This window comes from Apus apus, chromosome 2, assembly GCF_020740795.1.
Source record: "Apus apus isolate bApuApu2 chromosome 2, bApuApu2.pri.cur, whole genome shotgun sequence".
In the NCBI taxonomy this organism is placed as follows: domain Eukaryota; kingdom Metazoa; phylum Chordata; class Aves; order Apodiformes; family Apodidae; genus Apus; species Apus apus.
This window is the reverse complement of record NC_067283.1, coordinates 149,675,272-149,700,601: the sequence shown is the minus strand read 5'-3', so window position 1 is coordinate 149,700,601 and position 25,330 is coordinate 149,675,272. Positions and strand designations below refer to the sequence as shown.

The window sequence follows — 25,330 nt, the reverse complement described above, 5'->3', positions numbered from 1 at the left end:
TTAGTTATAAATTATTTGGTTCAGTAATAAACTTAACTCTGTGGTTCATCCTTGTCTTCCTTTTTTAGTAGAATTCCAATTTTCAAAATTAATGGGGTTGCAGTTTAACATGAACAGTGTGAAAATGGAGTAAAATGGATCTGTTGTTTGGTTTCTTCAACCCCTTTATTTCCTCATTAAACTGACTAACTCTGATTTTGTAATAGTTAGAAAAGAGGACTTAGGAGTAGGGTTCTTGGATTCTGTTCATGTGTCCTCTCAGAATTCAGTATTTGATCCCAAACAAAATGAGGAAAATTCTGTTGTCCTAATCAGACCTTTCCCTTCAGTCTTTGTGCTCTGGATTTCTGTTACCTAAAACATGCCGGAAATTAGGAGTTTTGTCAGGAGGTATATCTACATTTTATTTCCCCCCCCCCCCCCCCCCCCGAAAGTATCAATAGCTCTTACTGCCTTCTGAACAAAAGCAGTGTAATTAACCAATTTCATTTTTGTATTTGTTTTTTAACAGTATGTGAGGTAGCCTCAGGGAAACACAATTTAATAAGCAGCTTTCATTTTTTGTGTATTCTGATTCTTTATGAGAAGACTTTCTTCTGATGGTTGCCTGTTCCTACTGTGAAAGTTGTGATGTTTTGTTTTATTACTGATAATAAACTAATAGAGGCTTTTTCATAAAGAAAATGTGGAAAAATGTGTTAACTTCCTCTAAGCCTCGTTCATCCCACCAAAACAAAACACCACACAGGCAGTTTCTGGTCAAAGAGGATGTTCCTTTATATTCAAGTATCCCTCTCAAGAACTGCTGTGAAATGGCAGTGTTAGAATTTCTTGGTTTCAGTGTCAATCAGTAATATACGACTTAATTAGGGAGATAAATGGGGAGCCTTTATACTTAAAAAACAGTGATATTTTTCCAAAATAGTAGAAACCTACAGAGAAAAAGTAGTTGAGAAGAGGCATATATCAGGGAATTTATCTAATGAAATGGAAGAAGTCATTAGCAGGCACTGAAAAGTAGAGGGCTCTCAAGGCACAGCATTATTTTCTATAATCTAGAAGCTGGAAGCTGGGGCAAAAACATTACTAACATGACTCCACAGAAAGGTAGCTGGCTAACTGTGTTTGAATTCTGTTTGCCATGTGGTTGTTGCTCATTCTAGGTATTGTAAATACAAATTTCAAATTCACAGACTGGCATCAAGTCATTAGCAAATGTCAGTAAACACATCTGCCTCACTATGCCTGAGAAATCTAAACTAATTCCTGCAGACCTTGTTTCCCCCTGGTTTTGTATCTGGTAAGGAGATGGTAGTTTAGACAGGTGGTAGTTACACCATCAATCATAACTATGATGCTTTATTTTGTGCTTGTGTCCTGCATTTTCTCAAGGAACAGGTAGGACTCTTTAACCCTTTGGTCCATTAAGTTCAGGCCCTGGGAGACAGACTTGTTTGAGTCTTAGCTGCGTATTAACGAAATATTACTGAAATTAAAACATAACCATTTCCATGTAGCATCTCTTTCCACTGCTGTTGCTATTTACATGCCATAAACAAGTCTACACACACTTACATCTCTGCTGTTCCTGGTTTTTTATTTATATATTGTTTCCATATCTCAGTAGAGAAGCTGCAGCACATCATGAATACACACTGGATACCTTATTCTGGAGACTGTGTCAGCTGCTTTATATGCAAAAGTAAAAAAAAAGACAAAATTCACTGACTTAATTTATAATTTTCTTTCTTCAATCAGTTTTTGCTTTCCTTATTCATTACCTCTGGAACATTTGCATAATGCCTTAATTTGCCAGGAATGTTTTCTCTAGCCTGCATTTTCTACCACTTCATCTAATATGAAGAAATCATGTTGGTATAATCTCGCAGCACACTGGTTTTATTATTTATGTTAATTCTTTATATATAAGTAATTTTTTATTTTATTTTTTTATTATTTTTTTTAGAATTTTGATAAAGAATTCTTCATTTGCTTTAAAGAAGAAATAGCTTCAAGGAAGAACTTAGCAGATTACTGTTTATTCATTCTTATAACAGATGACTGTTTTGAATACAACTGTTGCATTGCTATCTAGTGAACTGGTCCAAATGTTATCCAATTTAAGAGGCTGAAGAAATTCTGAACAGCAATTAAGATAAAGAGGATTTAAAAGTGCAGGTCTTCAAAACAAGGAGTTACATGTCAGGAGTTAGGTTGAACCAAATAACTGGTTTGAACCTTAATTCTTTTTGAATCTTCATTGAAAAGTAAAAGAATGTTTCTGGCTGTTGACTCAGAGTCACAGTGGGGGGAAAAAAGCCTAATTCAGAGTGACTATTGGAGGACTTTCCATTAAATAAGATGGATAATTAATCTAGTAGTAGGATAAATAATTCTAACATCATCAGAACAGTTATATATAGAAAAGAGAAAAATACTTGGTTAGTTAATAATGAACTTGTAGGAAATTCTACATTTTTAGAATTTCTGCAGAAACCAGCAATAATTTCAAGACAATTTAGAAACACAAATGTTTCTGAGATGTGTTTTGTTTTTTTTTAAATATTGTTTTTTTCCTGTATTTTATTGTATTTTGTTTTAAAAAATATTTTAAATGTTTATTTATTTGTTTTGTGTAAGTATCACACTTGTTGGATTAAATATATGGGAAAAAAAGTTCCCCTTTAGGGACTCATGCTGCATACCTGGTTTTGATAATGTCTTTCTTTGTACAGTAGCATGAATTTTCTTCTAATTCTTTCTTACAGTGTTAATGACTGTGTTGCTTGCATTTCTTTTGTACATAGTTAAATTCTTTTTGATGTTTGCTCTTTAGGTAATCATTCTGAAGTTGACCTTGACAGGAAGGGAGATGAGCGAGAAAAAACTCCAAAGAGGCCCAGAATTCAGAAAACAGAGAAAACTCCATCAACTAAAGAGACTGAACAGGTTTCAGGAGCTAAAAATCCTATTATAAGTGTCGTTTTGACAGCCCATGAAGCTATTCCAGGTAATGAGAATCACTGATTAGATAAATAAATCCATTTTGGGCAGGGGGTTGGAACTAGATGATCTTTAAGGTCCCTCCTAGCCGAAACCATTCTGTGACTCTATGATTTTTGTCCATGCTGACACTGTGTAAAATATTAATTGGTCTAAGACTGAACTGTTTAGGATACTTCTTGTCTGAAAAATATTTAGTATCATTTGATTATTTTGATACAGAATTTCTGCATCTGGCAGCTACATCAATTTAGAACTACCATCACATTTCTTCGTAGGTGTGACAAATGCTGGACCTTGGTGTAGTTACCTGCATTAACATCAGTTATCTTTAGTCTGTGAATGGTTTTAAAGAAGAAACTGAAAAAATCAGTGATCAAGGAAAAGGGAAGTATTTTTCCCCATAATATCTTTGCTTCAGCTCTTAATTTGTGTGTGTATTAATGATAGATGTGAATTTGATTTTGAAAACACAAGCAGTGCAGTATATATATATCACTGAATTTCTTCCATACAAGTAGTTTGACTGAAAATATGTATAGGTGTTTGAAAACCAAGTGAAGTTTCCATGTAAGGATTAAAGAATTCCTTATTCATAAATTTCTATACTGCCTTTTCATCAAATGATTTTGGAATAATTTCAAACTATTTTAAAACTAGACTTGCATTTGCCTATTTATATAAACCACTCACCTGTCTGACAGAATCCCTTTTTAATAGTTTGTGTGTTATTTTCAGCCTTGTGGCTTTATTGTTCTCCTTTTCATTATTGCTAATGTTTCTGAATATTTGTTTGCTTAGCTCTCAGAACAACTAGAATGTATTTATTTATTATTGTAGGTTTGAAGTAAGCTGGATTTTCTGTATTGTTCTGTAGTATCTTTTGATACTGAGATTTGTGATATGCTTGGACTTTGTTTGCTAAACTGAATTTCTAATTGTGATGGTAGAGGAAGCTGGATGAGCTCACCCACAAATATCCTGTGTGCTTTGAAGAGAAGTAAAATGCACCTTCAAATTCATTGTTTGAGAAACATGACACAGGGTTTGGGACTTACACTGAGCTGTTCAAGATTTGGTCTTGGCAATATTATAAATATGGGGGAAGGTGGAAGAGGACCAGTGAGCACTGGAGGTGTGGAAACCTGCCTTGAGCATGTTCTGAGGTCTGCACTGTTCTATTGCACTAACTGCAGGCCCCTTTCTCTTGCCTGCTGTAATGCTGGACTCTCTGCTACCTGTTGCTAAACACCCATTTTCTCACTGTGTCTCCCACCTCACTCCCACATGTGGGGCTCCTCTCATGTCTTCTTCATCTGGGTGAAGGGGAACATGTGATGGATGATTAAGGGGCTCACGTAGGTGTTAGTGAATGGTTTCATATAGGTGTTAATTGATGGATCTATACACATATCCTGCTTTCCTCAGGGCTTTTGGGAAGAGCTGCAATTAGGTTCTGCTATCTTCAGGTGCTAAATTTTATGAACTTTGTAAGAAGTTTTGTCTTTGAGATCTTTGCGCTTCTGGCAAGGACTAGAGCAATTTTCAAGTGAGGAAGGAAAGACATGTTTGACCCTGCAATCAAAGACAAATTTTCTTGGGAAATAAGCATAAAGAGGCAAACAAAATCAAAGTAAATACAAATAGTGAAGAAAATATAGTAAGCATGTGATGTGGGAGAGGAAATGAAAATCCAGAGAAGATTGTTGCCGTCATTACTACTAGTAATTTTTTCCTTTAGACAACAAAATGTTTGGGTTTTCTTTATACATGCTTTTTGAGTGACTCAAAATATGAAAAGAATTTCAGCTTTGGAGCTCTTTGGTCATAATGCCTCTTGCATTCAAAAACCTTTAATGAACCGAAGGGATTTATAGTCAAATGTGAACCTACAGCTGTTTTTGAAGGTCCTCTCATTTATGTGATTGACAATTTGTAATCTTCCTACATTCAACCTGCCAGATGAATGTATGTAATTAAAAAGTCATTGCTGTTAAGACAGTTCTGATTTATCATCCTACTTTTCAGGATTTGGAAATTATAGAAGACATCATATAAGTGGTTAACTCTTTGTAGATTAAAAAGAAAAAAAATACATTTAATACAGTTATTTCAAAATTTATTTTTAATTGCTTTTCTTTCTATTTATTAATTTCCATCGTCTAACTATATTTTAGTATCACTGGCAATTCTTAGGCTGTTCCTATTCCTCAGTAATACTTCAATATCTGGAGTTTTTCTAAAGATTTTTCATAGTGTTTCATTCCATTTTTCTGGAGATGAATCACATGCAGAAAAGGTGAATTATTGCTATAGACAGCCATTAAAGGATATAAGTAGATAAAATGTTTCTCCCCTCTCCCCTGCTTTCTGTGTACTAGATCACTGGTAAAGTTGAAATTAAAGTTTAAAAGTGCTTTAAGCACTAAGAAACCTTTCATCTTTCTGCATTAGCATTCTGTAGCTTTATGTATGTATGTTATGTAGCTTTAAAGATGCATGGAGATAGCATTTTTCGTGTTCAGCACAGTAAAATCCTGCTGAAGATGTCAGATAAGCATTCCATCAATTACAGAAATAGAGAGGGCATTAAGAATTAGTTGTATTTTATCCACAGATAGAGGAAATATTCACATGCTATATTTGCCTTCTTAAATGAAAGGTGCTTCTAGGAGTATTACATTCTCAGTTTGCTGTAATTTTACTATACACTATTTAGGTTTGGAACACTGTTTTATATCATGTGTTCCATAGATTATGACTAAATGAATCTTTTAAAAATCCCTTTGAAGAAACAAATCACGTTTTTTTTTAATCTTTCCCAAAAGGACAGTTGGACAACATTATTTTTTCCCTTGTTCCTTTTCTATAATGTTCACTTGGGAGGTATATGAAAGGTAACAGATTTGCAACCCACAGAGTAAATATAGCATGAATAAAAGTGGTAGATTTTTATCTTGACTTGATTGATTGATTGAGGAGAGATTCTTCTTTGAACCTTCAAATTGTTGTTTTATGTGAGTCTTGAAATATTTTAAAGACTCAGCTTGTTACTAGAAGAGCTGTTTTAAGGTCCTCTAATGATGATCAATGGTAGAATTCTTGGGGGTTTTTTGGTAGAGTTTAATATATACCAAAATAGCATAAAATATTTTAAATTTTAATGCTAATTATTTTTTTATTATTATTTCTAAATAAGTTGATTTTTTTTTTTTTTTTCTTTTCCTACTACTAATTCTCAATACAAGCCGGTGCTGGTTTTTCTCTGCCTAATTGTCATGGAAGAACCACCACCCATGAAAGGGCAGCTGCATCCTCCTCCTGCTCTGTGCTCTGGCTCACAAACACTTGGCTGCTTCCCCATCAAGATTTTGTGAAGGGAGAAAGAAGTGGAAGAATGTCCTTTTGCTCAATATTTTGGACTAAGTGACTTAGTTTAACTGATGAGTCTTTTTCCTTAAACTTGGTAACAGTCTTCTCTGTTGAAAGTGACTTCCTTTTTTTTGTAGCTCACAGAAAGATGGTTGTGGGTTTATGACATATCTGAATGTGAGCAGGCTTCTGTATTACCATGGGGTTACAGATTGGTTTAGCTTGGCCAATCTGATGTCCAGCTCTGTTGAAAGGGGTCCTGCATTTTGGTCACAACCCCAGGCAAAGCTACAGGCTTGGGGGAGAGTGGCTGGAGCTGCCCAGCAGAAAAGGACCTGGGGCTGCTGGTTGACAGCTGGATGAACATGAGTCAGCAGTGTGCCCAGGTGACCAAGAAGGTCAACAGCATCCTGGCTTGTGTCAAGAATAGTGTGGCCAGCAGTAGGAGGTGATTATGCCCCTCTACTCAGCACTGGTGAGGCTGCACTTCAGGTACTGTGTTAGTTCCGGGCCCCTCACTACAAGAACATTGAGGTTCTGGAATGAGTCCAGAGAAAGGCAACGAAGCACAAGTCTTATGAGGAGCTGCTGGGGGAATTGGGATTGTTTAGTCTGGGGAAGAGGAGGCTGAGGGGAGACCTCATTGCTCTCTACAACTACTTGAAAGGAGGTTGTGGGGATGTGGGTGTGGGCCTCTTCTCCCAAGTAAATAACAACATGACCAGAGGAAATAGGCTGAAGTTACACCAGGGGAGGTTTAGATTGGATACTAGGAAGAATCTATTATCTTTGTCTAAATTCCTTCTTGAATACATTTATATTTTCAGTCTCTCTAATATTGTGCAGTAATTGTTCCATAATTTAATTACACACAGGGTGAAAATATACATTCTGTTGTCTCATATTAAGCCTACTGACTGCTTATTTCTTTGAACTGCTCTTTGTTCATGGCTTATGAGACAGAATAATTATTCACACTTTTTTTCATGGTATTACTAATTTGAGAGTTTTTTCTGATATTCTTCATTTATCTCTCTTCCAAGCTGAAGATCTCAGAGATAAATACTCTTTTTCCAAAGTAAATACTTGTTTTTATCTTTGTTTCTGTTTTCTAGTTTTTCTATATTCTTTTTTGTTGTCCATACTTGAAGTTGTAGGAGGTTTAAGGAGTTTAGTTGGATTGTAGTAGGAATTTGTTTAATGATGTTTCCTGTCTTATTTCTGATCCATTCCTAATATTCCTTCTATTGTGATTACCTTTCAGGCTGCTGCTAAGTATTGGAGAGCTCTGTAGTGAAGGGGAAGCTGCTTTTTGAAGGGACTGACTGAAAGATTAGAGTCCATCACTGAGTTTGAGCTATAAATAAGGCACACTGGGTGATGTGTATCTGTAGAAGTTGCTGTCAGAATGTCATGAGGAATTAAAATCTTACTGCTTTTAAAGCAGATTTATTTAAAATAGATGGTATTGACTGAAAAGAGGAAAGCAAAAGACATTAATAAAGTGTAGTAAAATAAAGTCCATTCTGCATTTTAAACAGAAATATAGCAGTGCTGGGGGAAGGTTTTTTTTATCAGTACAGTTAACCTCTTTTTTCCCCCTGGAATTTGTATACTCTGACTTCTTGAAATTATTGTCCAGGGAAACAGATAGGAAAAAAAAATATCTTCCCTTTTGGCATATGGTATTTTTAGTGGCAAATCAAACCTTGTATCTTTTTGCCTTGTTCTTGTGCTTTGCCCTAGCCTGGTAGTGCTTTTAGAGGCATGAGCAATGAGAGCATTCTTTTGGGATGTGGAACATATGGGTTCACTACCTACTAGGTGGGGTACAGCCTAGAAGCCAGATTTCTTACTTTCTGGGCATAGGTTTTTGTCATTAATTTGTTATAGTAGTAATCACTGCAGCTGCTGGACCCTTAGTAGCCCATACTTAGGGCAGCATCCTGGTGGATGGAGCATTCTTAATGCTTCTGTATCTTCTGAGGGTAGGAAGTAACTACCTAACATGAAGGCACATGACTGTGTCCTGTGAGCAAGTAGTTAATCAGTATGTTTGGAGAATTGGATCTCCTTTAGGTTTTTAGAGGTATTTGCCTCTCTATTAACTGCATGGGGAATGTAGGTGGTGGTTTTAGGATGACCCAGAGCATTCTGTCCACTCCATTCTGTCCACATGCAAAATACTGGTGAGTTAGTACTTATGAAGTCCACTTAATTTAGGTGATAAAAACTTTATACTGATAACACAACAGTCTATTAAACAGTTCAACAGTCTTTACAGGAAATCCTCAAACATCCTGAAAGGCAGAAGGGCATGGAGGAGGTTTATTGCTGAGCATTTAAAAAGGATCTGTGTCTCACATTCAGGAAATAGGAGGCCTGAAAGAGGTGGATATAACTATATATCGTATGTATATATACACACACATATATATGGAGCAGTTCAAGATCTGTTTTCTTTCTTTCAACTGAGTTGTTCAAAATACAGAAACATTTGCTTTGATTTTAAAAATACTGAAGTCTGGGAACACTGTTCTGGTGTCTTTAACATCTTTATCCCAAGCCCACTTGTTGAACCACATCTCCTGTATTGTAACGACAAGTGCCTGTCTCACTGAGCTGCTCCAGGGCAGTTTGGAAGATGCAGTCCTGCTGGACAACCTAGCATTTGTGGGAGGGGGAGTGACAGGAAGAATAGAAGTTAAGAGTGTTCTGGTAACATTTAGGTTGAAAACATGGAAGATTGGTTCTGATCAACTGGCAGAATGTTTAGTACAGAATTGAAGGCATTATTATTAATATACAGTAGTCAAAAGAAGTAATTGTTAGGTCCAGCCACTTCAGTGAGCAGCAGAGCTATTACAGTATCCTGGTTTTGGCTGGGATAGAGCTGATTTTCTTCTTAGTAGCTAGAATAGGATTGTGTTTTGGATGTAGTATGGGATTTGATATGAGAAGAAAGTTTAAAATATACTGATATTTTTAGTTGTTGCTAAGAAATCAAGGACGTTTCGACTTCCCATACTTTGCTAGTGTAGGGGTGCAAAAGAAGCTGAGAGGGAGCATAGCCAGAGCAATGGATCCAGATTGGCCAATGGGATATTCCATATTGTTCAATATCAGGCTCAGTATATAAATGGGTGTTGGCTGGGAAGTTTTCTCTCTCTTCCAGGACTGCAGTTTTAAAGTTTATCTCCTCCAGGATTGCTGGCCAGGGGTGGGGTGGGCATTGGTCAGCAGGTGGTAACAGTTACACTGTGCATCACTTGTCTGTACATTCTTCTGTTATTGTTTTTATTAGTATTATATTTTATTTTATTTCAATTATTAAATTGGTTTTATTTCAACCCACGAGTTTCTTTACCTCTCTGATTCTCTGCCCTGTTTCCTGGGAGGCAGGGGGAGAATGAGCAAGTGGCTGAGTGGGTATTTAGCTGCCTGCCAGGTCAAACCATGACATACAGTCTGTTTACTTACAGAGTTGGCTCATGTCCCATCTGATACAAAAAACTTCAATAACCTTACATATTCCCAAATGGCCTCTTCTCAAAAGAACTCTATTTCCTGGTTTAAATCACTCTGAAGGACCCACAGAATCTCCCTCTTCCTTTCTTATCTTATTAACAGCATTGCTTTCTCAACTTAATTTCCCTTAATTTTTTGCACCTTGTTGGGTAATTCCCACTTATTACTGATTTTTCCCATATACTCTGCCTGCCTTTTAGCCTGTAGTCTAGCAAAAGTATTGGGAAAATGCTTTTTTAAGGAAACTGGATATAGTGATTTGCTAACCAGCTAGTTTTCTTTGGACAGTGTACTCTTTGTGGTTTTGTGTAGTTGTTCTTATAAATTTTTCCGAGAAACTATGGTAGTACTGCATCTTTTTTATATTTCTATATATATAACAGTGAGAATCTGTTTAAAATACACTGACTATGTTGACTCTGTCTTTTGTTTTCTACAACCTTGCTAAGCTTTCGTGACTCAAATTTCTTTTGATTCTTATTGTAAATTCTTCCCTCTATCACAAGGTGTGTTGTACATTTTCCTCCTCAGTTTCTAATCAGGTGAATAGAAATGAGATCAGACATTAATGTAATATTCAAGAAAAATAAAATAAATTGAAACTTACCCAATTTCAGTTTTGCCTGAAGTTGTTAACTTTGTTATTTAATTCAAAGATGTTTTCATGTGCAAATTCTCTTGCTTCTTTGTCATCAGTATATTTTAGAGCAAACTTTAATTACAGTTCCTCTCCTACTTTTTACCTGTGATGGGTGGGTGTGCATCTGTTACTGCATATTCAATGTCATGGTTGTTTTTTTTTTTGTTATTCAGTATATGATCCTTCATTTACTATTAATTTTGCATTATCAGACCAGAAAGCACAATATTATTTTTCCAAAGATTTTTATTCAGTATGTGTTACTTTTGAAAATAATACCATTCCCATTGAATGTGTGGGTTGAAGAGTTACAGACACACATGGAAGTTAAAAAGGAGGGGCTCAATCAATAATGCATGCTTGGTTTCACATACATGAGGTTTTGGTTGGGGTTTTTTCAGTGTAAGTTAATATTTTTATTATTTTCATTATTTTCAATGCTAACTATAGATTCCCAGCATTAACTTTTTCCTGCCACTGTTCAGAAAATAAGGAACATCCAGCTAAATAATCTCAACTTAATCACATCTCAAAATGTGCTTATTTTTCCCTCAACTAACTGTAAAGCCCTGAAGGACAGAACTTGATCTTACTGTGTTTGGTAGAGCCCCTGTACTCCTGCTTCTAGTGGAAACTGAGAAGTGTGCATGGAACATGTTCTTCTACTCTGAGGGCATGGCAACATGCCCCAAAATAAAAGCAGTACAAGATCGGTTTAAGGAAAAGATGTGCAGATTTTTAAATATAGACTGAACAGTGGCTTTTCCCCAGCCTTATATGTGGGACTGATTAAACAGCTTGGCTGAAGTTTTCAAAGGATTTAGTATCAGCCCGCAACAGAAAAACTGAAATTTCATTTTGAAAAGTTACTGGGTTTTAAAAGTGAAAGTATTTGGATGTAGGATCTCACAATAGCAAGCATCAAGCACCGTGAATAACCCTCAGAACCAGCAGTCCTGGTGTGATACTTAAACAGATCTGTGGTGTAAATACTGTTGTCTTCTGGAAGTGCAGCCATCATTTTATGCACATGAATTCAACAGCAGAAACTAAAAAAGCTGAACTAATGATTACAGAGTATAATGTTTTGTTTACATATTTGTTTACAATATGATGTAATGGCCAGTGTTTTTTCTTGCTTTTAGGAGCCACAAAAATTGTTCCTGTTGAGGCTGCTCCCCAAGAAAGTGAACCCACAACTCCAGAAGCCACGGCTCAAGACCCCTCACAACGAAAAGGGTATCAGGAATATGCTATTCAGCAAACCCCATGTGAACAGGCAATGAAATCTAGCAGGTAATTTTGAAGTACTTAGATTTATGCTCATGCAAAGGATGACTGAAATGCTTCCCTATCCATTTTCATTAAACTGAAACATTTTCTGAGGCTTTAAATAAAGGAACAGTGGAAAGTAATCTGTGCATAAGCTGTAGAATTTAGAAAGCCAGTGGAGAATATATTTCTAAAGTAAATTAAACATTTATGTCCATTGTGAGTATCTGGGGAAATTCTGACATATTATGTCACCATGATTCAATATTGCAAATATAACAGGTTTGCCTTCATTTTAGGTTGGGTCCAACTCAGCTGAAGATTTTCACATGTGAATACTGTAACAAGGTGTTCAAATTTAAGCACTCCCTCCAAGCCCATTTGAGGATCCATACAAATGAAAAACCTTACAAGTGTTCATACTGCAGTTATGCCAGTGCCATCAAAGCCAACCTGAACGTTCACATGCGGAAACACACCGGGGAGAAGTTCAGCTGCGATTATTGCACCTTCACCTGTCTGAGCAAAGGTCACCTCAAAGTCCACATCGAAAGGGTTCATAAGAAAATCAAGCAGCACTGTCGCTTCTGCAAAAAGAAATACTCGGATGTGAAAAATTTAATCAAGCACATCAAGGAAGCACACGACCTTCAAGATAAAAAGGTGAAAGATGTGTTTGATGAGCTCCGCCTGATGACACGGGAGGGCAAGCGGCAGCTCCTGTACGACTGCCGGATTTGTGAGCGCATCTTCAAAAACGAGCTCGATCGAGACCGTCACATGCTTGTTCATGGGGATGAAAGGCCCTTTGCTTGTGAGCTCTGTGGTCACGGGGCCACTAAATACCAAGCCCTGGAGCTTCACGTGCGAAAACACCCGTTTGTTTACGTGTGCTCCGTGTGCCTGAAGAAATTTGTCAGTTCTGTGAGGCTGCGTGCTCACATCAAAGATGTGCACACGGATTTGCACGAGGCTTCTGTCTTTAACAGTTCTATCAATCAGAGTTTCTGCCTCCTTGAGCCAGGAGGTGATATCCAGCCAGAAGCCCTTGGGGAACAGCTAGCACAAAGTGCAGATGAACTGACTGTTACCAGTACTGATGCTGTTAACACAGCACAACCATCTGCTTGTAAAGGTGAATCTACAGCTGCAGATGTAAACCATAATAGTCAGCATAATGATGACTTAAAAATTGATGGTGTCCCTTTGTTAGAATTTGAAAATCCTCCTGTGGAGAATGTAACAGAGACGCTGTGTCAGACAACAGACATAGCAGTCCCAACCGTTCAGTCCTGTGTAGCAGCTGATTGCTTTCTGCTGAAAGATGGTAGTTCTGGTTCTGAGGAGTTAAAAGTTTCTCCTGCAAACGAAGAGGAAGTTAATCACTGCAGTTCTGTAAATGAGCAGGGTGAAGAAATTCAGCTTTTGCTGGCTGAAGACAAAAGTCTAAATCCGAATCAGAGCAATGCAGTGACCGAAAGCCTTTCAGCCTCTGAAGAGAGAAAGCAGTCTGTTCCTTCTAGTGAATCAGAAGCAGGCAATCCACCAACTCAAAACTCAGCAGAAACCACTGACCCTTTGTCAGCACCAGAGGCTCGTGCAGCCCTCAGTCCACAGGCAGCCCCCTCTCATGCAGTTACATTGGAGAGTGGGAGTGGAGCTGCTGCCTTTATGCAGATCCTGGACAGTTTGCAGAAGAGACAAATGAACACAGAGTTGTGTGAGAGAATAAGGAAAGTTTATGGAGACTTGGAATGTGAATATTGTGGTAAGGAATACTAGAATGATGGGTTTTGTTTTGCTGTTTTAAAATATTATGTAGTGAGCCATCTTTTTCCTGCTCCACTGGTTGATTTTGATATATTTGTGTCTTTGAAGCAGTATTAATTTTGTAGTTCAGTATAGATTCTGGAGTCCAGCAAGATTTAGTTTGGGCTGTAAAAATAGTGTGAAATGAAAAATATCCCCTCAAAAAAACCCACTAGTGGAATATAGCACAGCAATGCTTTGCTAGGCTCATTTTTCTGTTATTATGAAATTTGATACAATCAGATTATTTGTGTCCATGTGTCTCTCCTCACCTTGTAACTTTCATTAGAGTGAAGCACAGCAGATTTAGGCATATGATCAGCATTAGTCAATCCATGCTTCAGTTCTTCATTATCAGCTCAGTGTAAAATTCAGAGTCTTGTTGATATTGTATTTCCATTACAGTAGTATCAGGTCAAGACTGTTCTGATTGTAATAGTTTTTTTGAGAACATGAAAATGGGAACAATCCACTGTTCCCATTTATTCTAACTGAAAATTTTTGTGTTTGCATAGTTGGAAAGGGAACAACTTGGGATTTAATTTGTAGCCATCATTCTTGAAAAAGGAATCAAAGTTTGGAAGAAAAAAGTTTTTGAAGCAACATAACATTGTACATTAGATGAATTGCTATGTACTTTTTCTTTTTGGTGCCATTATGTCAGAAAAGCTTTTAGGAAGGAATACCATGAAAGGGAGTAAAAAAAAAAAAATACAGTCTCATTTAGTGTACAGTTGCATTCAGATTCTTTGTAGAGGAGAACAAATTTAAAGGACCTCTTCACCGGGAAAAAGGTTATAGATATGTATTAAAGTTGCCCTTGTTATTCTGTTTCAGGATGTGTAACAGTCTTTTTAGACAAAAGTGGTTTTGTGAACATATTTTCAATAGTGAGGGGATCTTTAGCACAAGTTTTCATTAAAGGCAGAAAGGACAGGATTCAAACTGGGTTTTACCCAAAAAAAAGTAATTGTGTGTGTGTTGAAATTTCCACTAACAATTGTTTAGAAATTACTTTCTTTGTCTCTAATTTTATTTCCAGGCAAGTTGTTCTGGTACCAAGTGCATTATGACATGCACGTCCGTACGCACACTCGAGAACATTTATATTACTGCTCCCAGTGCAATTATTCTTCCATCACCAAAAACTGCCTTAAGCGTCACGTCATTCAGAAACACAGTAATATTTTGCTGAAGTGTCCCACAGAACATTGTGACTACTCTACTCCAGATAAATACAAGCTCCAGGCACATCTTAAAGTTCACACAGAGCTGGTAAGTACCAAACAAAACGTTATGTTTGTCTTAGTTCAGGGTCATCTTCATCATGTTTGGAGTTCTTGACAGTATTTGAAGTCATAGGTAAGAGTTCTTGCCTGAATGCTCTCTGCATACATCTGTACAGGGAATACATGAGTGACAGTAAGTAAATATTTGGTCCCTTTCATAGTAGTTTCCAGTGTACCATGTCTGTATCCATTTTCTCCCCTCAGTTTTTCCAGTATTGTCAGATTCTTTGGATATTGAGAGTAAAATGAGGTCTGGTGCTATTGTTACTTTATTCCTTTGAGCTGAATTCCCTGCCTTAATAAACAGATAATTGTGGTAAAGAGAACATATGTTCCTCAGTTAGTATGGACAGAAGTTGAAGTTGTTGACAATATTTTTTTTTTCCCCAAATATCTCCAGCTAGTTGTGGCCGATCACCTTGAACATCTATCATTTTCTAGTGTGGTTACAAAGATGAAGAAATCATGCTTTCAAGGGATCTGTCTTACTCAGTAAGCTCTGAATCTCCAGCTCTGAATTGGTGGTGTTAAAAACAGGTCTGGTCTGCTTATTCAGCGTGCCCTGTCACATCTTGTCTTTGAGACTATGCACGGGGCTGCATGCCTGACTGGAAGCCCGCTTTGTGCAAGACTCTTCTTTGTGTTCTTGTTCTGATCCAGCATTATCACATGAATGATCTTTTGATGAAAACTTTATTTTTCTTCAATCCTGCTTGCACTTGTTTCAGAAGTAGGTTTTTAAAACCATGTTACCGTATTCAGAATAAGAAGTACTTTAAAACCAAGGAATGAGATTTTAGTCTTTATTGTTGATTACATTATTATTTTTTTTGAAGATTAAGAAAAAAACGATTAATTTCTTTATGTTGGTGCTGCCTTCTTTTCCTACCACATGTCAGGATCCTTTTAAGGTCAGTACATTCTAGACTGACCCCTAGAACAAGGTATTTGGCAAGTGCCTGCTCTCCCAGAACAATTAATTTAGTCCACTTTTGACTGTAGCCTCTCCTGGAGGCCACCTGGCTTGTTTAGGTGGAACATATGACCTCATACTATTTTACGTGAAACTACTGGTATTGAATGAAGTGCAATTTAGGATTTCATAACATGTTTGACAAGCATGCTATTTGTAATTAAACTTTCTTAATGGTCTTGCCAGAAAATTGGCATGAGCTACCTCCTAGCAGTTTGGATTTTTAATAATTTATGGAGTAAAATACTGATTTACCTCCTGAATTTATTCTTTCAACAGAGGATAAAATACTAGTTGTTTAATTGCAACACTCACTCATTTATCCTTTGAGAACAAGGAGATACATAGATTGTCCTCTCTCTCTACATGACATGTTTTTTGCTGGCATTATCTTGTAAATAAATCTTACCCTTGATAGAACACACCACATGTCACATTCCTCCTCATCACATGAGAAAGCAACATCACAGCTCACTTAGTCCTGTGATATTGTTGTTGCACTTACTTTTACTAGTGAAATGTGATGCTTGAATTACATAAGGGTTTATGTTAATTTTTCCCCAGATGTGGACATTTTTTGCATAGCTACTGAGAAAAGCTGTTAACATGCATTGTTGAGTGGTTTCAGCTCCTCTTCTGCAATCAGCAGGTGGGCTCTGGCCCAATGCTTGCAGCAACTGAAGTTACCTTAAAGGTGTTAGTGACAGAGCAGAACTCTTCACCTCCTAGTTTATTAAGTCTTTTGTATCTGCAGGACAGCTTTAAAAACCAAAATAAAACATTTTTCCCCCTTTTGTCTGCCAATTCTATAGCATTTTACACAGAATATAATAATTCTTTTAGGCTGCTTTTGAATTTATTACTTTTATGTTGTCCATCTGAGGTAAAAAATATGTGTAAATGATATCTCAGAGCACTTAAAAAAGAAGAGCCTAAAAGTAGATTCCCTATATCCTTACCTAAGTACCTGTTAAATTTCAAGCGTGATGAATGTCCAGCAGCTCCCATCAGGAGCATCATTTTCATGATACTAAATGGAACCAGGAAATGCATTTCATAATTAAAACCAGTGTGACAGCAAGATCTTTCAGAAGAATTCTTACTGATGCTTACTGTCAAATATATTTGAGTATTCAAATGGACTGAAAAATTAATATATTAGGATTTACTCAGTAACTAAGCTTGGCATTTCTCATATTGGCCTTTTTGCCCACTGCCTGGGGTATTTAGTTAATACATACCTCACTGGACAGGACCACCCATTGCAAATAAAAGACTGCACAGTTAAATGTGGAAAGTTACTTTAATGTTAATTTTAGTTTGCAAAATAAATTCTTAATAACTATTAGAATTAAAGCTTCTCTGGAGATAGATTTCAAAATCTCAGTTCAGTTTCTTATATGAACGCCTATCTTTGTTACCTTGTTGCTGGCTGCTTTTCAGCTGGATGCCCGTCTTACTTGGTGAACAGGATAAATGATGAATATTAAAAAGCAGTTTACTGTTCATCTCAGTATATAGCCACTTTATTTTATTCTCTGTGCACCCTCCCAGTCTTGAACTGAATTTGGTATTGTTTATTCCCTGGGGGATGACAACAGAACCGTGTACGTGTTGCCTATTGCCTCATTATTGGCTACACAGTGTTGCTACAAGGAAAGTTTTTCCTTAGAAGTCTGGGAATTGAGGCTTGGCTTGATTTGAAACCAAAATCTTGTGTATGTTCTGACTTTCAGTACCCACCTTTTACTGTAAGGCTTGTGTAGTGATTTTTCATAATTCTTGTAATTTATGGAGCTTTTTAGAAGAAGTTCAAACCACAACACCTGTGAATCACCTCGGTTTATAATGACTTTAGGATCATTTGTGATTATGAATATGCTAGTGGTAATATTAGGGACCAGTTGTGGAACTAAACAATGCTGATGTAGCTACCAGAGTTGGTTTGCATCCTCCAGTGGGTTTTACAATACTCAGTATGCTGAGCAGATAAACATCACAGAGAGGTTTATGTTTAAATTATTTTAAATCTATATGTGTAATTTCAAGATAAACACCTCTGTAAAACTGGAATTCATCCCCAAAACCACCACTTGCTCTTAGGTGCCTATGCCTGCACTCATGTACATTTATGGATGTAAATGTTTCCTGTCTTTAGAAGGGTACTTTGAAATTTCATTATGCTACTGACCTTTCCTGTAATAATGTAGTTAGAGCTTTTGGTAGGGAGATATTTGAGCCCTGGTGGTTTGTTTCCCCTTCCCAAGAAGTCTGCACTTTCAGACCATTGCTGGTCTAGCTGCAGTACCTCTGCCTGTGGAGCAGTGCCACTGGATAGTCAAGAATGCAAGGTACTGGAGAGGGAACGAATTAACAAAAAAATCTATTGTCCCATGATGGGAAAATGGCTTTTGTTCTTGGTCCTTGCTTGCACAATGAATGGCAACTAGTCCTTCATTTTTACTAGTTGCTGTTTGTTCATGAAAAGTACTGAAGCAGTACTGTATGTGGGTGCTTGTCATTTTGTGAGCTGGTTTCTGCTGCTTGAGGGACTTCATCTAAGTCTGGCTAACCATTGGCAAATTTTTCTGTAACCTCCTTCACACCTGGGCACAGCTGCCACCTGGATACATCAGATCTTTTTAGCTAAGTTGCATTTTAATAGGACATCAGCTTAATTCTGGAATCTTCCATGAAGATGTTAATTTGAACATCACGACAACTGTGGTGAACATTTTTGGATGTTTTAACTCAGAAGGGTAACTCAGGGGCCTAATTCTGCTTCCATAGGCATCAGGAATTTTCTGTTGATCTGAGTAGGTGCAGGAGTAGGGTTTGGCTCTCTATTCCTCTTATGAAATTACATAACCCAATGTTTTGTTTAATGAATTGTGGAAACCTTTTTTGGAAATGCTCTTAGAGTACCAATACTTAGTACAACTTTATTTCCTGCTCATAAAATCATGTCACTACTACTACTACAAGGAGGATAACAAATAGCTGATTTCTATAACATATTTGTCTCATTTGGGCCTGAACATTTTTAATATGGCCATGGTCTTAATTTTACAGTATTAATGACATCAATAAGAAAACCTTCTGGAGTTCACAGAGTCTCTTTTGAAATTAGTGGCAGAATTGCTGTATAGGTCACGTGCTAGAAGATCTTATGTGTATGTTCATAAGAGAGAGATTTGTGTCAGTCTCTTTACTGATGAGTGCAATAGAATAGCTGCTAACGTTTATGATGTTTTGTGGTATAGGTAATATTTAGTACTACTTCATTGAATAAATGTCATAATGATCTTTTGGTTTAAATGCTACATTTATGGAAGCTTTTAATTTTTCTTTTTTCATTACTGCATACTGGTACACATACCCCTTGAATTCTCTTGAAGCCACATGCCTTAGAGAAACAAAATTGTCTTCAGAGAGCTATAAATTGCTAATGCAATATAGCTGGTGCTTTCTTAGCACAATTTTAATTCATGTATGTAACAGGCATAGTGATTCCTATCTCAGTGGCCTTATTTTATTATGAAACATATCATAAACAAGATTCTGTGGTAGTATCAGACCATTTTTTTTACTGGATTGAATAACATTTGTCAACCTAATTCACGATTTTGGGTACTGAACAGTACTTTCAGCCAGAAAGCTAACTTTATATTGGAATTATTTTAAGTTTCTTAGATTTTTCTCAAGTTGGCTAATAGGGGGCTTAAGCAAATCTCAAAGTGTGGATGTAACTTTAAAATTTAACTGATTGCACTGTGCAGCTGGTCTCTAATAAACATAGATCCAACACCCTTGATATTTTGCTTCTGTTAGTCTTTCAAAAAAACCTCAAAGGCATTTAAAAGGCAGGTACTCTGATAAGGCATAGGATGAATTTTTATTCTTACCAGAGGAAAACTTGCATGCTGAGAATGTGATGAAGGTATTACTACAACCTCAGTGTAACTCCTTCAAAGTGTCTCCGTCATTGCCTGTGACAAGGGCACTCTGAAGAGGTTAAGCTGTGGTGGGGGAGACATTCTCTGAGGCTTCATGTTGTGACCTGGGTGCTCTGAAATACCTCATTTGAAACAGAGGTTTCTTAAAAGCTGTTTTTGAGAGTGATGGCATTACAGCAAAGGACTAACATTGTCACAAACTCTCAGGGCGATGACAATCGCACACTTAAACTTTCAAAACTAATAACATAAACTCCAAAAGTCTGGCAATGACCTGAACAAACAACCATGAAAAGTTTGGCTTCAGCTGGGTGGTTTTTGTGAGACTGCAGGTTGACAGATCCATGTGGAAGGGACTCTGTGCTCAGAAGCACTATCTGTTACACTACAAAGGATGTCCTTTTTGAAAATTATTTACTGTAGAACTTGGTATAGTTAACTTTCTAACTGCTTGAAGGAAGCTGTTTGTATTATTTTGTTACCATCATCATGTAGAAAAACTTATGTTCTTGGTGCCCATATTTTCGTGTTACTCTATAGCTCTTGATGCATTTACTGATGGTTGTGGTTTTTTGCTCTCAGGTGTAGTTCTATAGCCTTGCCTTCCTGAACCGTAGTCACAAGAATGTAAAATGGTGACAATTACAGCATTTACTTCAAGTAGTGAGTGTGGAGTGGAGAGACGTCTGATTGTTCACTTTTGTTGTTTGTTTCTTCTAGTGTAACCAGAAGGTTGGAACCTGATGATCTTTGAGGTTCCTTCCAACCTCAGCCGTTCTGTGATTCTATAAGATACTCTCCTTGGGGTGGTAATCCTTTAGTAGCTGCCATCCTCAGTCCCTAGTGTAGTTTTCTCACAGGAGTAAATGACCTTCTTGAGAGCTTCATATCCCATGTGCTGCTAACATGAGTATTGCCGGTTCAGCCCAGTTCTAGAGCTACTTCTGTTTTAAACGTGTAGGTGTTTCTTTCTCAGACATACATGACACCTGCATCATATTCCAAAACCCTTTTGTTATGAAAACCCACCAATTTTTGCTTTTCTTTTAAGTGAGATGTCCAATTATAGATGTCTAACTGTGACATAGACACAATAATAACCTTGTACATTTTTTCGCACTATTCAGAGATTCTGTTTGATCTCATGTCAGAAACTCATGGAGATGAGGATGCTTATTCTCCTTTTAGGTCCACATTTCTCTTTCATAACACATAATTCTGTCTCTTCTTGATACAGTTATATTATTTTCATGCTCTTCAAGAGGTTTACTGTCCTGAAATAACTAGTAAAATACCTGTTCTGTGGCTTCACTCACCTTTTACGGTGGTGTCTTAGTAGTTTGGTAGGAACACATCTCCCACCAGGTAACATGTGATCTTGTTGTCAGCCTAGTTTTCAGAACCAACTAGATTTTCTTCACTCCATCTGTTTTGATAATCCATTCATATGTTAATCTGCTCCGTTCAGAGGTCACTACATGACCCACTCATTTGATTGAGCATCCAGTCTGTTGTGTCAGCACGTGCTTCTGGAACTGGCATCATCTTCAATTTATAAAATAAGCAGCAAAGATTATTTAAATAGGGTCATATAGCAGTTGATGTGGAGTTAGATGTGCTTGTAAAGTACAATTAGACTAAAATTCCATATAGGAAGAAATTGCGTCAAAACTCTCCAGTTCAACTTGTTTGATGGTGTTAAATCTTTTATGACATCATTTACATTGAAAAAAGCCAGAGTAGTCTCTTAAGTTTTTAAGTTGAAATAGTAGAATAATACTTCACTGGAAATACATAAAATGCTGAATATTTATAGTTAGAACTTAAATCAGTGTATTATATTATTTCTAGTATCTGTCCTTGTTAGCTCTTCTGCTCGATTTCAGGCCATTAAGTAGTATTAAAAATAAGCCTACTGGTGGATGTCTTCAGAATTCTGAGATCTGATCTATAGTTTTCAAAGGGGTGGACTTGTGAGAAAACTCTGAATATTACTGCTTATATCAAATGACTTTTTCTGTTATGTGACCTTGTCTCTTGACTCTTAATCGTCTGGAGTTGGTCAGAAGATAATTATTAGTGCATATTCTCATGTGCTGTAACTTTGAGCCCTTATTCATGTGGATTAATAATGTGCTTAGAATATGTTAATATTTCTCCTTCGCTTCTTTCACAATAAGTATCTTCATATTTTCCTTAAAAAATGAACCTTCAATTATAAATTTGTTTGGAACCATGTTTTACTGAATAATTACTTTAGTGATTGCACCAGTGAGCTGGTAATCCAATCTCTCTCTCTCTTTCTTTCTTTCTTGCTTAACGATAACAAGAGTTATTCCTGTCCTGTGTGTGAGAAGTCGTTTTCTGAAGATCGACTCATAAAATCGCACATCAAGACAAAACATCCTGGTAAGAAAAAAATCAAGGAAAATGTCTCAGTCTATTGCAATAAAGTGAGCAGTGTAATGTGATTATATTCCGAAGAAAGAGAAGAGTCTGTCTAATTTAACTGGTTTAGAGTAAGAATTGCATTACGTTTGCAGATGGTAGAATTTAGAGTGAAAAATAGTTACTGTTCCAGTCTGTGTGCTGTGTGTTGTGGAGTATGTCAGATAATCATGATAAGAAATCTCTCTTTGTCAAAGAACTCATTTCCAAAAGAGGAACTAGGTGGATTCAAATTAAGTATTTTGAAATTTGGACCTGGGTATATAAATATCCTGTAGCAGGCCTAAAATTCCCATTGGGCATACCTAAACTGAGAGAAATGGGTTTATGGCACGTTGTTTTGTCTGTAGGTAATTCAGGTGAATCCAGAAGTCCCTGAGCTGAGTGTGCAGCTGGGCTCTACCCTCAAAGGCCAACTGGATTCTGCAGCAGGGCTTACACTAGGACCACCTGTGATGGATATGGCTAGTTTTAAGCTGGATTCGACAAGCCTGGCTAGATCCAAGCTAACCACTGCAGTCTGTTCTGACTTAGTTTATACCTTGCATTCTAGTGCTCTGATTTTTCAGTGCAAGCACAGCATACAGTGAATGTGGGCAGTCAGTCTGCTGTGCCTGAGTAAACAATCCTTTCTCAAATCTTGGGCTTTCAGTGCCAAAGTACCCACGTGACTGGTGCAGGGACTGATTTAAACCTGCCTGGTGTGAACTTGGCAGGGCTGTATGGTGTGTCCATACTTTCCTCCTTAGTATCTGTGTTAGGATGGATAGAAAGGCCCACTTCTACTGTGAATGAAGGAATGTTGACTGCATTGGCCAATATACTTCAGTTAACTCGTCTACAGTGTTGCTAATTACCTGACATAATTTCATATTAAGAAAGAAAATACCAGGCACCCTCAAAATGAGTTTGGGGAAAGACAAAAAGTATAAAATTTTACTGTCTTTGTCTGAAATACAACAGAAGAGATAAAACAGTAATTTCTTATCTTCTTGCTGTCAGTAGATAGTGCTAGGCCCATGTTTTAAACAATTTCCTTCACTTAATTTCAGACAAATTCCCACTTTAGCTCTTAAGTTACCAAACATTTTCATTTGCAGACCATTCCACAACAGTGTGGTTGGTGAAGGGCTTGTATTCAGGGGACATGTCTGATGCAGCAAATTGAGATGAGGAAGGGCTTCTGTGCTATACTGTAGTCAGGAGGTATGTCACCCACTAAGAATAGAAATTGAGTCTCAAGAGCAGTGCCTGTAAAGCCTTTTTGCTGCCCCAGCCAGGAAGTATAGGAGGCCTTCTTAAATAATATGATGTGTGAACTAGTAGTACATTATGTACTGTGCCCTTTCAGGTTGTCATTGGTCCATTGCACTGGTCCATTGACTGCTGAATTATTAGTGTGTGCTGTGTCTGGCATCCAGAAATACCAGTTAACTCTGGTTCCCTGGTGTGCTAAACTCAGGCATTTAAATAATCAATTTAATTAATTAAATTGTGTAATTTTTTGATCCAGGAGAGTGGGTTCTTTTAAACTCTGAGTTATAATAGAAGTAAGGTTAGAAAAGAAAATCTGCACAGCCTAGTATTTTGTGTCCTCATTTTTAATTCATATATTGTAGGCAAACAGCACTTAGATGTAGTATTTATTTAGAACCATGGAGATACATCTAGTAAATCTTGTATTTTGCTTCTAAGAGATGCCTGTGCAGTAGTTATACAACAACACTGTTTTAATATACAGAGGAGAATTAATGCATAAATCTTTTTGCTGTGCATGCTGTCCTTATAATCAGGAGGAAATCCTTTATTCCTACAACATATTTAATTACAAGCCAAATAAATATAAGGCATCTGATGGTATAAACTATGAAGTACAGCAGTGGAATGAATGCAATTGTTTTTAAAATTGGAAAAGAATAAAGATTAAAGGAAAAGTGCATACTGTTAAAAGGAATTGAATTTTAAAACAGCCTATAAAAAATTAATTTAAACAGAAACCCTTGATTAAAATGCTATTTCTGGAGCTCATTTCTCCTTCCTTTTTTAAATTCATTCAACATGGACCCTCTCCTGTGTCTTCTATTTCATCTGGTAGAAAATATGAAATAAAACAGTACTCCTTCATCTTCTGGATTTGGAAAGAATAGAAGTTAAATTTTAGTCCCATGAAGGCAGTAGAGCAAAAATCTCTGTTGGTTTTCATAGGACAGTATTTCAAACCAAAGTGATCGGAGATCTTGGCTTTATTGCAAAATGATTTGAGTACTCAGCAGTGAAGGAGGATTCTGGTCCCAGCTCTCAGAATTATTTACCATTCCATCTCCTGTCTGATTTAATATGGAATTTGTTTGTAGTCCTGAGGCATGAGAAGCATCAGCTTTCATAGATCCCTACTGAGTAGATATACTAGCCTGCAGTCATGAATGGAGGATCTAAGCCATAGAAGGCAGGTGAGGGTTCAGACTTGTGCCTGTATTTTTCTTTTTTGGGTACTTCAGAACATATCTCTGCTCAGTTAATGGGCTTTTATATTTCCATTTTGAGATTATTTTCCTTCTGCATATGGGTTCAGGCAGGATTTTTTATTACACTCTGGGACCAACCTTCAGGAGACTAGGTGTGACAGTTTGTATTTGGTAAAAATCTAAGTTTAGACCGTAACTTTCAAATTTTCTAAAACTTTGAGCATAATAAGTCATCAGCTTTCATGTCTTAATATTTAGACTGCACGAGTGCTGAACTTACATTGAGTCAAGTGATAACTTTCATTAATCTGAAATGCTTTTCAAAAAATGAATCAAATTATTCAATGTGTTTGGCAATGTTTTCATTATGTGTATTTGGGACATTTTAATTTAAAATTCATTATTTTGAGCTTTTTCACTGTGACAACCAAAACATTGGATTGCAGGAAGGAAAGACTTGAGAGAGTTGAGGGTGTTTAGCCTGAATAAGCACAGACTTGGAGAGGAATCTTAACTGTTGTCTTCAGCTATCTAATAGGAGATTAAAAATAAGACAGAGCCAGAATCTTTTTGGA

At 36.9% G+C, this 25,330-nt stretch overlaps 1 protein-coding gene across 4 annotated transcripts in view; it reads left to right on the top strand.

Annotated features, from left to right (window-relative positions):
- The window catches only part of ZFAT (zinc finger and AT-hook domain containing), a 133,858-nt gene that overhangs the window by 72,931 nt on the left and 35,597 nt on the right, over positions 1-25,330 (top strand). For all 4 annotated transcript variants that reach the window (XM_051609739.1, XM_051609738.1, XM_051609736.1 and 1 more), the window contains exons 4-8: positions 2,837-3,010; positions 11,689-11,839; positions 12,115-13,583; positions 14,667-14,899; positions 22,173-22,251. In XM_051609739.1, the coding sequence (XP_051465699.1) occupies positions 2,837-3,010; positions 11,689-11,839; positions 12,115-13,583; positions 14,667-14,899; positions 22,173-22,251 (2,106 nt within the window). The remainder of the gene's footprint in view (positions 1-2,836; positions 3,011-11,688; positions 11,840-12,114; positions 13,584-14,666; positions 14,900-22,172; positions 22,252-25,330) is intronic.